General features: G+C 47.0%; 1 protein-coding gene across 3 annotated transcripts; it reads right to left on the bottom strand.

Moving 5' to 3' along the window:
* Nucleotides 1-1291: 1291 nt before the first annotated feature.
* On the bottom strand, nucleotides 1292-6973 carry LOC120838977. 3 transcript variants are annotated; one of them, XR_006076568.1, is made up of 4 exons: nucleotides 6512-6949; nucleotides 6238-6442; nucleotides 4650-4934; nucleotides 1292-1398 (listed from the first exon to the last, which is right to left on the bottom strand). XR_006076568.1 is itself a non-coding variant. In XM_040209152.3 (3 exons), exons 1-3 carry the CDS (start codon nucleotides 6869-6871, stop codon nucleotides 2704-2706), a joined length of 849 nt encoding a protein of 282 aa, XP_040065086.1. In that variant the 5' UTR covers nucleotides 6872-6949; the 3' UTR covers nucleotides 2660-2703. The 3 variants fall into 3 exon arrangements, 2 of the variants coding, with proteins under 2 accessions (XP_040065086.1, XP_040356475.1); XM_040209152.3 differs by lacking the exons at nucleotides 1292-1398; nucleotides 4650-4934 and adding an exon at nucleotides 2660-2987; XM_040500541.1 differs by lacking the exon at nucleotides 1292-1398 and having other exon boundaries at nucleotides 4376-4934; nucleotides 6512-6973.
* Nucleotides 6974-15330: the final 8357 nt, after the last annotated feature.

Genomic DNA, 15330 nt, shown 5'->3' with positions numbered 1-15330 from the left:
CGTGACGTCACTTCCCCTATTCCCGCCCACCGGCCTCCATTACCAGGCACCGAGAGGCAGAGGTGGACATCGCCGCTGCTCGTACGCTGCTCGGCTGCAACATTTCTACGATGTGTGTATTGTGCGTATGTTGCAGCGTCTGCATGCATGACTACAACACAATATTTCCATCCGAAATGCAGGATCACAGAACAGGACATTTTGACTTGAAAGATTCATGAAATGCATCTGCGAACCGGCAAGGCTCATAAAAGGTGGAGGTTGTTCACCGCGTTCGTAGCCCAGACGCTGGGTGGGTGCCCAGTCGGGGTTCCTATCGTCCACGAGAGTCGAAAGCTCACCTGCACGTTAAAAGACGTGCCTGTACTTGAGGCACTAAAAGTCGCAGCATCTTAGCCGTACAAATTCGTGCTGCTGCTGAAGCATTAGCACTAGTGGGCTACAAACACCACAGAGATACGGATGCTTGGCGACAAAGGTAAATGCAAAGAGAGCGGCATGCAGCGTGACACTAGCAGATACTCTAAAGCCTCTTTAGCGACTGTGGCAAAGCACGCAGAGTATGCACGTAAGGTTTCAGCAATCCATGTATTACGGACGACACATATGTATTCCTTACCGGTAATGAAGCAACGACCACAAGCACAGTCGTTGTCGAGGTTGTTCAAATCCTTCTAGCGTATGCGAGCAAACCAGAAGCTCCGGTGTTTTTCGCACAGCAGTTTTGTGCACTCAAACTGTCGGTTGACCACTTTTGGCAAGCAAGGAAGCCTTATATTTGGCATTGCGTTACTCTCCTTTTTGGAGGACTTAATTTCTTCTGCTGCGGCAACCGAACGTTGCGCACTTCGGCATTGCTGCACCACTGTGACCGCAAGTGCACATAACACGAAAGAAACAAGCGTGCACTGAAAACGATGTGGCAGTGGCCAGCGTTGCCGGCGGCGGCCTGAAGCTGAAATTGTGTCAATACTCAGTGATGATGGCAACATATCCCACAAGTCCTGGCAGTGACGTCAGTGAAAACTATGTATACTCCTGCACTTGAGTCTGCTATTTTGTATCTGGCATTGAAGTACTTTGCCTAGTACTGGGTGTCCCCTCCATGCCTTTGTCAAGGGGATATTTTGTTGTGATAATCTTTTTAATTCATGGGAGATAGTTCAATGTTGTTATCAAGTGTTGCCTAATGTATCAAGTGTCATTCTAGATTTGATGTCTCCCTCACTCATATTATAAAATAAACTCCTAAAAAACACACTGAAAAATCAGTGAGGGATAATTGCATTGTTTCTCTCAGAGGTGCATTTCACTTGTCACATAAACACTAGAGATCCACACTGTTTCGTATTTGTATAAAACAGGGAACTCCAAACGTTTTGGTGCAGTCCCAAGGGCCTGAAAATAAATAAGTCAATATAAATTTGCAAATACTAAATATATAGATAAATTCAACATTTATATACAATAACTTAAACTATAATAAAAATTGAAATAGATTATTACCCATAAGGATTATTACCCATATACCATAAATGCGTAAAATACCCTACAAGTAGGGTAATTACCCTACAGTTGACAACACTGATCCAAAGTCGTGTCATCTTCTAGCAGATCTGTGGATTGAATTGGATTCCCGCGGCTCTTGTTCCTAACCTGGTTGGTTTGGAGTTTAATAAAATAAATGATATATTCTTAAGTTCTCAGTGTTTCTACATACAACTAAAAGTCTCACTGTTGCGCACTGCACTTTATTTATTTTTTTCGAACTACAAACGTGAATTTTGACAAAGAAAGCTGGGCCAGGGCGGGCGAAACGCACCCTTCGACGCAGGAATGTCCCAAATCCACCCGAAGCCGGACCTCCTTGGCCTTCGACTCGAGCCGAGGTGACGGCGGTACGTGGCGGTACGCGAGGGCGTTGGCGAGGTGAGCCAGACGCAGGTGGTGTGTGACGTCAAATCTGACGAGCACCGACATCAGAGAAAAGTGGAGGAGGCGAGGAGAGCGGTCGTGATCGTAAAAATTTTCACGACTCCTGCAAACATTTTCACGACTCCCACAAATCGTAAAAATAGAAGCGACCGCTTCACTTTTCACGATTTGTCGGAGTCGTTTGTTTTGTAGTGTCCTGTTTGGACACCCCTTCAAGGGGAAAGGGGGGAAGGGGGGGGTTCCGCAGTAAGATACGAAAGAGTTTAATACAGCTTGCAAGATACACATATTTTTTATGAAACAATTATTTTAAAAAGTACAATGCATCAGTAATTTCAAAGTAAGAAAAAGAGGCACAATGAAAAATAAGGAATTTAGTCTATGACGTAGCAAAACAACAAAACATTGTTATAATTATCTCAGATACAAAAAAAGCACAAAGATTTTATAGACAAGTATAGACATCATATATGCACAATAAAATAGCAAGACAGTGCACGCAAGTCACGTGCTCACATAATAAACTGTCTCAGCAATGAACAATGCCCTTTTATTTCCATATTTAATGATATTTGACGTTTATACAACTTTTTAAAAGGCACCCTTTCTACACAAAATTGTTTTTGCTCGTAATATTAATTCGAAGCATTTTTATTTATTTATTTTATTTATTTATACATACTGCAGCCCCATGTGCCAGCACATATTGGTGCCAGCTGTAAATGTTCATTCATATTTAGCCTGCCTCATCCCAAGAGGAAACCATTCTTACTCGACAAAGCCTCCTTTGGTGGGTGGCTCCCACAGAGGGTCATCGTCGCAGTCGTAGTCGTCCTCCTCCTTCTCCTCGTCCGAATCACTGAGGACAGAGCTCATTGCACATGCCGGGCCCGGTCTTTGCGGTGGCACTGCAAAGGTGGTGGAGGCGAAGGCTGCAGCAGTGGTTGTACTGTTGCTGCCGGCAGTGGTGCTGCTACTGTCGGGTGTCTCCAAGTCCTCGGTCTGGACCCAGTGGGTGGTGATACCTTTGACGTAGGAGTTCCACTGCGTGCCTGAAGGGCGGAAAGAGGTTTACTTTTCCGACTCTTCATCCTGTTTGACCAGTACAAGCCTCCACAAAATGGCATTCTGGCAGAAACATTTTTTTTCTAAACATTTAGAAAGTGCAGACACATAAGGGACGTCCCTTATGTGTCTCCACTTTCTAAATGTTTTGAAAAGCACCAACACGCTCGAATAGTAAAAATTTTCTTGTTGTTCCTTATCGAAATAAACGACAACCTAGACCTGGAGGGTGAAATACAATGGAAAGTCAAAGAAGGTGAAGGCCAACCAGGGCTGTGCATGCACACTGACTTTCGTGTTAGCTTTCAAGGTAACATGTGCCTTCCGCAATGCCGCCTGGATACAGGGCCCTAGACCCTGGCCCCCTGCATCGGCTGCAGTTAGGCGGTGCGTGGTGTGGGCCTGGTGAGAGTATTGCGCCGGTGCTCAGCTGGAAGTGTCTCAGTTGCGCTGGCATGGCATTTGGGCCGGAAAAAATATTCTGTTTTCCCGTCCTGAATGGTGCTGGTGGTCCAGGAACTGGGATTTTGTGTTTTGCTCAAGTTTTCGAGCCTCCCCATAGTCGGCGCCAATGCGGTAGGCTTAATTTAGTTTTGTCATCTTGGCGGCTTTGATCGCAGACATTACTCTATGCATATTACTTCGTCCTATTATTAAAGCATCAGTTATTATCATTTTGTTTGTGATATTGATGGAACAGTATTAACATGCTAGGGTCCCACCCTTGTTGAAGTTGAAGGTGATGAAGACAGTGGGAGTATTGAACATGGGTGTCGACAGGATTTTGTCTTGGGGGGGGGGGGGGGGGGGGCAAACTGACAGCCCTTTTTGGGCTTGTGGGGTCAAGGGGAGAGGGAGGGTTCCACAGTACTCTTTCGTATCTTACTGCGGAACCCCCCCTCCCCCCTTTCCCTTTGAAGGGGTGTCCAAACAGGACACTACAAAACGCACGACTCCAACAAATCGTGAAAATTGAAGCGGACGCTTCTATGTTTACGATTTGTGGGAGTCGTGAAAATGTTTGCAGGAGTTGTGAAAATTTTTACGATCATGACCGCTCTCCTCACCTCCTCCACTGTGGAACCCCCCCTCTCCCCTTGAGGCTTGCAAGATACACATATTTTTTATGAAACAATTATTTTAAAAAGTACAATGCATCAGTAATTTCAACGTAAGAAAAAGAAGCAACATTGTTATAGATATGTACCGGCACAATGAAAAATAAGGAATTTAGTCTATGACGCGGGGAAAACAACAAAACATTCCATTTAGTTATAATTATCTCAGATACAAAAAAAGCACAAAGATTTTATAGACAAGTATTGACATCATATATGTACTGTACACAATAAAATAGCAAGACAGTGCACGCAAGTCACGTCTCGGCAATGAACAATGCCCTTTTATTTCCATATTTAATGATATTTGACGTTTATACAACTTTTTAAAAGGTTCCCTTTTTACACAAAATTTTTTTTGCTCGTAATATTAATTTGAAGCATTTTTATTTATTTATTTTATCTATTTATACATACTGCAGCCCCAGTGGGGCTATGGCAGCACAAGACATGTGCCAGCACATATTGGTGCCAGCGGTAAATGTTCGTTCATATTTAGCCTGCCTCAACCCAAGAGGAAACCATTCTTACTCGACAAAGTGGGTGGCTCCCACAGAGGGTCACCGTCGCAGTCGTCGTTGTCCTCCTCTTCTTCCTCCTTCTCCTCGTCCGAATCACTGAGGACAGGGCTCATTGCACCATGCCGGGCCCGGTCTTCGTGGTGGCACTGCAGAGGTGGTGGTGGTGAAGGCGAAGGCTACAGCAGTGGTTGTGCTGTTGCTGCCGGCAGTGGTGTCTCCAAGTCCTCGGTCTCCAAGTCCTCGGTCTGGACCCAGTGGGTGGTGATACCTTTGGCGTAGGAATTCCACTGCGTGCCTGAAGGGCGGAAAGAGGTTTACTTATCCGACTCTTCATCCTGTTTGACTAGTACAAGCCTCCACAAAATGGCATTCTGGCAGAAACATTTTTTTCTAAACATTTAGAAAGTGCAGACACATAAGCGACGTCCCTTATGTGTCTCCACTTTCTAAATGTTTTGAAAAGTACCAACACGCTCGAATAGTACAAATTTTGTTGTTGTTCCTTATTGAAATAAACAACAACCTAGACCTGGAGGGTGAAATACAATGGAAAGTCAAAGAAGGTGAAGGCCAACCAGGGCTGTGCATGCTCACTGACTTTCGTGTTAGCTTTCAAAGTAACATGTGCCTTCCGCAATGCCGCCTGGATACAGGGCCCTAGACCCTGGCCCCCTGCATCGGCTGCAGTTAAACGGTGTGTGGTGTGGGCCTGGTGAGAGTATTGCGCCAATGCTCGGCTGGAAGTGTCTCAGTTGCGCTGGCACGGCATTTGGGCCGGAAAAAATATTCTGTTTTCCCGTCCTGAATGGTGCTGGGGGTTCCGGCACTGGGACTTTGTATCTAGGCGGTGTTACCTGCCTCTCCGTTGTTTTGTTATTTGTTTTAATTTGTATTCCATTGCTTTGGCTGGCTGGCTAGTAAACGCTCATAAGTAAGGGCTCCAGCCTATCTGTCTAGCTCTGCAGGTCACCTAGTGTACCCCACCTTTGCTAATAAAGATTATTATTATTATCTAGTTACCTGCAACGAGCAGCAGCATGTTTATAGGGTTTATCTGGCCTAACGACAAGGAGGAGTAAGACTACATCCCTCATGTCCCAGTTAAATTAAGAAATGGTATAGTACTAAATTTGTGTAGAATTTATGCTGTTGCTGGCGTACCATCAAGAGTGTTCATGTGTCATCTGAGGGCACTTTACATGCTCGTTCGAAGTTTGTCCACAAGTTCTGGGGGCAGTAGATGTCGTGGCGTGGGCTAGTGTTACATTCTGGAATGCATTACCCCTTCCTCTCTTTTTCTTCCCGTAAACACATGAAAGGTGGAGTTTTGGACGTAATGTTCGACACTTTCCACAGCAAGAAGGAATTCAAAATCGTTTGAGGTCGAAGCAAAATAGAACCACATAGAAAAACAAAAACACCATGCAAACGCGAAAAAAAAAAAAGAAAAGCACATTCGCGCGGTATTGTCAATATTCGCGGGGAGTGCCGTCGGACGGCACTTGAGCGCCGTGCGGAGCAATGAAGACACTTCCTACAGTTTCTCCTGCAATATGACGTCAAGCACGCGAATACAGGCGGCTTTATTTTATGCATACCGGTAGATCGCTTTCCCAGCCATCGGTCTGTGCCCACAGAACTGTCCTTCGTGCCAGGCGACCTCGGAGTCCGTGCGGGTCCCGGATTTTCATGCAGGTCGGCCTGGACCGCTGTGTCGCGTGTCACCGGTCGGTGACGAGATTGGCAGCTGTGCTCGCGATGTGTACTCCCCTCGAAGCAATCCACCTCCACCGGCTCATCGTTCTGCAAAACCAAAAATGTGTGCTCGAAAGGTTCACGACCGCGTGCCGTTCGCGGACGTGCGACACTTGCCTCAGTTCTTCGGCGCTTCGACGTTGGCACGGCTGGGTCCTTGGAAGGGGAGAGGCGCTTCGCAGTGGGGGGCAGTCGGAGCGAAGGTACAGCACCTGGCTTCAGGTAGACGTTCTTCATCGCCTGCCTGGCATCGCGAAGAACACTAGGCAGACGACGGTAGTCGCGGTCGCTGTCGAAGTGTTCGGAGCACACGCGCAAGTCTGCCTGTCCGGGGTCCCTTCTACTAATCCTCCCACACCACTCACCCCTGAGAGGTTCTTCGCGCGGTAAACGATGGAACAGGAGCTTTTTAGCACGGACAAGAGGGCTTTGTGGAGTCCGGTTAGGACACAGGAGAACAGAGCACCCGGTCGGCATTGCCGAGCGGCGGCGTTTGAAGTCGAGATCGACACGGCGGATAACCAAGCCGACCAAGTCAAGGCGCTCGTTCGGCTCCTCGTCCTCGTGCTAGCCGCTGACGCTGCTCGAGCTGACGGTTTTGTTGACCTCGGGTAGATGGCGCCACTAAAACACTGTATGTATAATAAACATTTTTATCAATGATACTACGTTTTTGAAGCATTTACGTTGTTGGGACGACAATATTTATGGAAAAAAATACCCTTTATTGAGAGGTATTTGCAGAACTTGCTATCTTTTTTACAACTACCCAAGTGACGTCACGCCGCGTGTTTCCCATGACGGCCGCTTGCGGCTGCAGGTCGGGGGATATTCTAATTTTTACCTCGCGATTACGCGGCGAAATCGCAACATTTCGATGAAAGGAGGTGTGTTTTCTGTCATTTGTGACAAGGTGAACAATATCAAAAGCAGAAAAATCGTTGCACAGCTCCTTTAAAGGGACACTGACACCCCCCAAAAAAATTTTTTTATTTTTTGCCAGGCGCTTCATTATGGTGTCGGAGGACTACCCAATTAATATTTTGCAACAGAGTAGCGTATTTCTTTAATAAAGCCAAAAGACGCAACTGCTCGAAACCGAAACCGAAACCCGACGGAGGTCGGAGAAGTGGAGAGAAGAGAGCGACTGGCGGAAGTCACGTGGCTACACCCGACCGTGCGGTTTTTTTGTTTGTTTTTTTCTCCTCTCCGGTAGCAGACGACACGACATACGGCTGCGATGCGGCGTGCGGGACTGCTTGCCGTGCGATTCTTTTGCAGTTATGTTTGTTCCGCTCGTTGTTCTGTACTCCAAGATGAGTTGTTTTGTACATTGAGGAGTTGGAGATGTGTAGTGAGTGCCCGTGGTGAATTTCCATGATCGGCTCCGAAAAGAATAAACCCAAGATGTTGCGTGAAGAGCTGGCTCACATGTCTTGCATCCGAAAAAAAGTGGCATTGTGCGACAGAGTTTCCGAAAGATCAACGGTATCGGGACCAATGGCTGGCTGCAATTCCTGTAGAACATTTACGGGCGCCTCGGAAAGCGGACGCTACCTGATTTATATGCTCCTTGCATTTTGTGGAAAGTGATTACATTGAGTTTGCAGTTGTCAAAATGGAAATGCCATACCGTTTAATTCAGCGAAGTATCGTCCGCAACATTTGTTTGTTATTTTTTTGTTCGTTTCTTCAGTGATAAATTGCAATAAAAAGAAAAAGATATGTAAACATCGGAAAATGTTTGAAAAAAAAAAAAAAATTCACGGAGGATCGAACCCGGCCCTACCGCGTGTGAGGCGGATGTCTTTCCCACTGAGCTACTGGGGCAACTCGTTCCTGGTGGATCTCTTTCCTTAGTAATAATTCAGCCGGTAAACTGTAAGTTGGAAAGTTTGCTGTCGATTTTTCTCTAGCAAAAGCACTCCCGGGTCGAAGTCGGAAAGCACCACGCTTTGGGGACATTCGCACCTAGTAAAGAAATCGTACGCGTACATATTCAACTCGAAGTAGACACGTCGTGCTTGACGTTTGCGCGAGCGTTGTCTTCAGCCACGAGAAGGGAGCGACGGCTCGGCGACGTCTTCGTGCAAATCGGCTTGGTGGCCGGGCGTGTCGTACGGGATGAATACCAATTCTTTTGATCAGTCCCAAATTTCTCTTTTAACGGTAGACAGAATTCGCCGGTACCGCGAACGACAGTTCTGAAATAGAGGTCCCACGCCCGTCGTCCGCTGCCATCGCCGTCCCCGCGAGTCCCACGATACGCGAAACGACGAACGCACAGAATGCTTCCGGTTGTCTGTGGAACTTTTTTTTTTCAATCAACGTATTTACAGCTTTTTAGAAGCCACAAAAAATGGGTTTCATATTTTTTTCTATTTTTAATATTGAGTGTGTGCCTTCAGTGACCCACGACTTTGATTAAATTTGGTGGTCGCATCGATACCTTAGAAAATTGGCCCGTGACCGCGAAAAAGAGAGTGAGCGAGACTCGAACCGGCCAATTCTTGATCGGCGGTTTTCGGGCGGAAAGAAACCGAATTTCGAGCCGCAAGTTCTGTTCTGGGTAGTTGAGCTCTCATATGTCACCTACAACTAAAAACCTCGGCGAGCATAAATACCCTGTCAGTGTCCCTTTAAACGCAGACGGTACAGACATGACTATGGACCACTGTCAACGGCACACAGAAATTCATGTGGTTGTAGTGATCGGATGTTTCCTGGTAACAAATTCCAGCGTTCAATGGTGTGAGGAAAAAAAAAAACTATTTAAACATATCAGTACGAGGATGAAAAGGTAAAATGTTTAATTCATGGTGGCTCCTAGTTGCAGTTGGCTTGAGAAACTTTATGTAGCTATCTAAAGAGTGAAAACGTGATGAGTTAATCATGAAATATTAAGACTTTAGGCGCTCAGTACCACGACACTCAGAAAGAAGTCTTAGGCCTAACTTGGAAAGGTTAGAAGAAGGAGAAAAGTTTCTGTCATACCGACGACAAATAAGACATAGCGATTTCTTTTGAACTGATTCGACTTTATTTATATCGGGCTGTTTGTAGGGAAGCCAAATAATAGAACCATATTCGAGGATTGGGCGAATCAAAGTTTTAAAAAGTTAAAAGTTTAGTGCCGCAGGTATCCGAGTCTTTTAAGAGATTTGTTACATGTCGTATCAATGTGCTTAGACCAAGATAAATCAGACGTGAAAAGGAGGCCAAGATATTTATATTCAAAAACTCTTCCTAGGCATAACCTGTCAAATGAATAATTAAACACAGAAGGTGATGAACGCCTAAAAAGGTCATAAAACGGTTTTACGAAAGGTCAGGTTCATTTGCCAGGTTTTACAGCACATGCAAAAATTCACAAAAGAATTGTTAAGTTATATGGTCATCGGAGGAAGTTTATCACGTGATATAGTACGCACTCCCGGGTTGTGGTCCGTGGAAGACATCTGAAAGCTGCGTTAGCTGTGTTGGAAAGCTAGCACCGCGGGGCTATCGCCGGAGGGTTAGTTGCCATTGTAACTTTCCGTATTTCGACGCGGGTTTCCTTAGCTTGCCATGCTCGCTCTGTCTCATTTCAGAACTGGAGTAAAAGTTTAGCCCACTGGTTCTTATCTTTATATTGGTTGTTATATATCTGATCAAGCTCAGCTTTGCATGAATACTGCCACAGTTAAAGACGAGTTTGGCATACCTGTGAGAGTCGAGTTGAGGGCAAAGTCAATATTCAGCTGGCTCTTTAGAGCCGGAGGATGCTCAGGAGTGACGGAGACAGCAGGTACATCGATTGATTGCAGGTCATGACACGGCTCTGAGGGCACGTGCTTCTTCGTTGCACAAGATGGACCGTCATTATCACCGTCAGCTTTCCATTTAAAAAAGCTTCTGTTGTCCATTTTTGACTCCTGACTTGTATCAGCCCACGGTTATATAAAAAAGTGGGATTGGGTGCAAAATGTGACCCTTTCAAGCAACTGGGCCAGGAAAAGAGAGCCAGCAACAGCAAAGTGTGCCACCTGTCACAGATATTCGACAGTGCCACGCGTGTGAACACGGTGGTGTCAACGAGGACGGTCCGACACGCCTCTCCCACGTATAAGTTACGCCTGGGGGAGTATCGTTGTTGACATGGTGCGAAGAGAGTTTCGCAGAACTGCATAGTCCAAAATGGGACGCCTGGCCCCGATTTTGACCCGGGCCCTCTTCTCTTTTCCCATGACCGCAACATGCTACGGGCAAAGGAGAAGAAAAACCCTAAGGCACATGTACAAAACAGAGCACTGGCGTGAGCAGTGCCGTAGACGGGGTTGGTTTGGGGTGTCGAAACCACCCAAAATGCCAAAACTACCCCCTCCTCCCTCTTCCCCCCCCCCCCCCCCCCCCCCTTCCCCCCTGGGGCCCGCTCGCTCCACCCCTTACGCAGTTGGTTTTACGAGGTACACGGACCGAAGGGGAAGCGCGGACTATCTCCAACTGGTAGCTACGCCATTTGTTCTGTTGGGCTTTTCGAACGAATCCCGCTCTGTGTAGAAGACGCTCTGTTTTGGGGGCATTTTACTGACTTGCACCCGAATGCCTGTGATTCATCACAACACAGGACTGCAGTGTTCTCGAAAATAAATGCCCCTCCATATGTTTTTTATTCCAGCGGCTGATTGCAATTGATTGAGATGAGACCTTATTTTTTTTGTGTTTATTGCTGAGGATCCAAAGAAACAAAAGTGCGTAAATTTCATTTTTAGGACTGCTTTCGGTTTCTCCGCTTGCTAGAAAAGCTATGGCGCGACGTCATTCGATCCCCCGTACCCGAGAGAGTTGGGGAAGGGAGAGGGGGGGGGGGGGGGGGGGAAGTGCCCCTTTTGCACCCCCTGCCGACGCCCATGGTATTGAAAACAGATAGAAAAAAGGCATGAGGATTGTTTAAACAAGACAAAAAGAACACGAGGCTTGCCTGATGCTGGGGATAGCCAAACCTATCCCCAGCATCAGGCTTACCCTCCTCATCACGCCTTCGTAAAACAACATCCAACTATAAAGAGCTACCGTGGAGTCAGGCTTGTGCTCGGAATCCCGGCGGCCAGGCCAGGCCGCCATCCAAACCCGTGGCTCTAATTAAGTTTGGGAGGTTAAAACAGAGAAGAAAGTGGACGACAATACATAAGGCAGACCGGACGGTGCGTCAACGATCGCCTTTGTGAGCACAACTGCACTATCACCAACAAAAACTCCGCACACCTGGGAATTCACTGCTGAGACAGTGGCTGCTCAGCGCAGCTGGAGAAATGCACAGTGTTAGGCAGGAATCACGACAAGCTAACAAGAGAAATTATGGAAGCAGAGAACATTGCCAGACAAGAGGAGAGTTGTGTCAGCACTCCTTCCATAATGTTATCCAAAAAAGAACTAGAGTACTTAGCCGTACAATAATTTTACGGTTTAGCTTTCTATTACAAAAACACAGGAAGAAGATGGAAGAAGACAAGGGCAATTTTTTGCCATAGAGACCCTAGTCCATAAAGAAAGACGAAAACAAAAATTGTATATATAACCTAGAAATCTACAGTTGTCAGTCAGGGCTGTGTACGTATAGAGTGCCTTCATACACACGCGCGCTTTTGCTTGAGTGGTGACATCTCAGCCATTTTTCCGCCCAACCGTTTTTTTATGCATTTTGAAGCGCGCGCAATCTGGTGTCACTCAGCTCGAGCGCGTAGCTTTGGCTAATGAATAGACGCCATTTTACCTCCCAAGTCACGCACCGAGCGCGCGAGAGCGTCACGCGCTGGCACATTCAGGGCAACAATGGATGTCTTCACCCTTAGACAGACAGACATGTAGGCACCCTATGTACGTAAGTGGCTCTTTTTTTTTTGTATGTGCATAAAAGCTTTAGAGTGCTTGTTTTGAGGGTGCGCTGTTTCCTTGTCAGTCGGAAACGAAGTTCGGGCAATGCATACACCCATTACCGGCGAAGCCTCTCATCCGGGACTTTCAGTCTTTCTAACGGACCAGCAAGGGGGAAAGCGCCGGTAGCCCTTTCCCCTTTTCTCTCTCCCTCTCAAAATGGTGCTACCCACAATAAAACTGTCTGTACACCAACTCATGTTTATAAACAAACAGGAGCGCCCCTAGCGGACGCCACTGGCGCCGCGCATGCGCGATGGAGTGTGGGCAAGAAGCTCGCCGTCGCCCATAAAGAGACCATTGAAATGCGATGTTGTTGGCGTCAGTGTGAGTCCCCCTGCCCTTTTTCCCGTTCGAATTGTTGATTCTACGTCTTCCTTACTTGAGGGGCCTCAACGAAATTACCGAGGCTCGTTACACCGCAAAATTTCGCGTGAATAATGTGACATGCGGCGATTTATTCTGCGTGGACGCCGCAGTATTATGTACGCTAAAGCCTGGTTCGCGTGATGAGATTTCGCTCGCAATTTTCAGTCGCGACTAAGCTCGGGCTGCAAAAGCGTGAACCATAGCTGAGATGGTCGACGTCGATACTGAAAATCGCAAGCAGAATCGGACCAAGTGAATCGGGCATAACAAGTCGGTGATGGCCACTGGTAACAATGATCAACATCTCCTTATATCTACTGTTTACTTTGAGCCTGCTTAACAACCTTCAAACTTAAGTCTTTTGAGGCCTGCACTTACTTCTTATTGAAAGTACTGGGCCAACATTTGCTCTACGGGTCGGTGTCGTCTAAAAGAGCAGACGACAAGCAGAAGCGTTTGAAAGAGCAGACGACAGTCCGAACGATCAGGCGGCCGTTCGAACTTGAAGACGCACTGAACGTAGTCCGCAGGCGGTCCGTACAACTTGACAGTTTTCCAACGTTCATGCTGGAAAGAAAAAGAAATCCGATGACCACAGGTGTTCGTGAATTCAACCCAAAGTGCTTCCCGTCCAAACAATCGTGGTCCGACGGCGTCTGGTCTTTCATTTTCACGGCACACATCCACATTCTCGGACTAACCGAGCACATGGAAACTGATCTTCAAACCCTTCTCGACTCTTTAATACAGCCCCAGTCGCGGCGTTTTGACGAGAAGGTAGGTTTTCGTCAGGTTCCTTTCAAAACAATGCAGGAATACACGTCTCACATGGGGACTTCCGCCCACAGCCCCAGACCGGAAATGCGCCCGACACTCCACCACCTCGCCGTGACGTAACAGAGATGAGTTCGTGTGGAACCCTTCTTCACATCACCTCTCTCAACAAAAGATACGACACCGGACCTCCAACAATGGGGTCAAACCAACAAACCATCTGACAACAACAAAAGTTGTTGTCAGCGCACGCAGCGCCATGGGGTGAGCGGTCGTGGAAACTGACTTGCGCAGCGGCCGATGGGAGCCCCGTCGACGCGCGCCAGCCAATGGAACCGAAAGCGAAATCCGTCAGCTTTACTTCGCTCCCTTGGGACCGGGGAAGCTAGGTGCCGTTTTCGCGCTTCAAACTGATGACGTCCGCTCACTCTATGGGAAAGTGAATGCTTTCGCATTAAAATCTTTTAAGCTAAAAATATTACTATAGAAGCTCCTCCCACAAGCGTGATGCGCCCGTTTCAAATCCCCCCCGCAGTCGAAAGAAGAGTTCACTGGAAACGCTCCTTGTTCCGCTTCAATGGATAGCTATTGGCTACAGAGTGATGCCAACTTGTCTCCGATCCTACTTTTTAAGAAAGCGACCTTTGTATTCATCGGAGGGGGAACCGAGCCCCTGAAACCAGCCTTTGTATTCATCGGAGGGGGAACTTAATCCCCGAAAGTCGTATTTGTTTCCATCGGAGGGGGAACACTCTAATCTACCTCTCGTGGCTTCTACAATGCTAAGTCAAAGTCGAAAGGTAAAGCAAATATGTACAAAAAGGCCAGACCCTCCTCGCGCGTTGGCCGCGACGTCACGGAAACGATGGGATGCTATTGGATGCGGAGGTGGCGGAGGGATATATGATTCTTTTTGAGGGGCATTTGCCGTATACTTGGCCTGTAACTTACTATAGAGATTTAGAAACCGCTTCCATTCAGCTTCTACAGACAAAAAGGGCTTGTTCGCTGCATTCTTATAAGAATGCAGCGAACAATCCCTCTTTGTCTGTAGAAGTGTCTGTAGAAAGGGTCAATCGCGATAACCATCGCGATTGACCCTTTCAGCAGGCGGTTGTGGTCGTTTCTTTCTGTTATAAATGTGGTTGTCGAGTTCCATATTGGTACGCGATTTTTACATTCCTGAACATGCTTGGATACCTCGGAATAGGGATCCTTGTTTTTGACTCATCGTTAATGTTCGCCTAGTCTATTCCTATGTATTTCTTGCCGTCTGCAAGCTTGTTTTCTTTTTTATTGCTATTTTTTTTTGCCTGTTAAGTTATAAGTGAGTTTCTGAACTGCTAGTGGGAACATGGAGCCAATTTTCGCCCGTTCCCGGTAACTGGCGCCATAGAGCTCCGTGTATTATAAGAGGTCCATCGGCCGCCATTTTCCCATTGAAAATGGTTCGGACCTCTAGCGCTACATTTGGGCGGAGAATGAGCGTTCGGTGATGCATAGTTTATTTTTGCAATAAATAAAAAAAAAATAAAAAAAAATTTAGGGGGGGGGGGGGGTAGGGAAGGGGCATTCTGTATTTCCTTTCTCGAGAAGCTCCGGGGGCATCCTGTACTTCCTTTCCCGAGGAGCTCCGGGGGAGGGGGGAGTGTGTATGTGTGGCGGGGGGGGGGGGGGGGGGAGGGGATTCCAGCAGTTTCCAGGGGGGGAGATGCATTATTGAGTTGTTGATGCCATGTGACCTATACACAAATTCAGTTTCCCCGCTAGAGTTAGCGGGAAAATTGACGTCACGTGACCTCAACACCGATTTAGTTTCCCAGCTAAATTTAGTGTGGTCAATGACGTGCACGATTTGATGTCACATGACCTGTACACAG

This window comes from Ixodes scapularis, unplaced genomic scaffold, assembly GCF_016920785.2.
Source record: "Ixodes scapularis isolate PalLabHiFi unplaced genomic scaffold, ASM1692078v2 PGA_scaffold7__128_contigs__length_106722199, whole genome shotgun sequence".
In the NCBI taxonomy this organism is placed as follows: Eukaryota; Metazoa; Arthropoda; class Arachnida; order Ixodida; family Ixodidae; genus Ixodes; species Ixodes scapularis.
This window is presented reverse-complemented; position numbering and strand designations above follow the sequence as displayed.

Excerpts from the sequence above, each read along its gene's own strand:
- LOC120838977 (XM_040209152.3), bottom strand. The coding sequence starts at position 6,871 with ATGCCGACCGGGTGCTCTGTTCTCCTGTGTCCTAACCGGACTCCACAA. Across the intron at positions 6,443-6,511 it reads CGAAGCGCCGAAGAACTGAG|AACGATGAGCCGGTGGAGGT; the intron begins GCAAGTGTCGCA and ends TTGGTTTTGCAG. Across the intron at positions 2,988-6,237 it reads GCTGGGAAAGCGATCTACCG|GCACGCAGTGGAACTCCTAC; the intron begins GTATGCATAAAA and ends TCCGCCCTTCAG.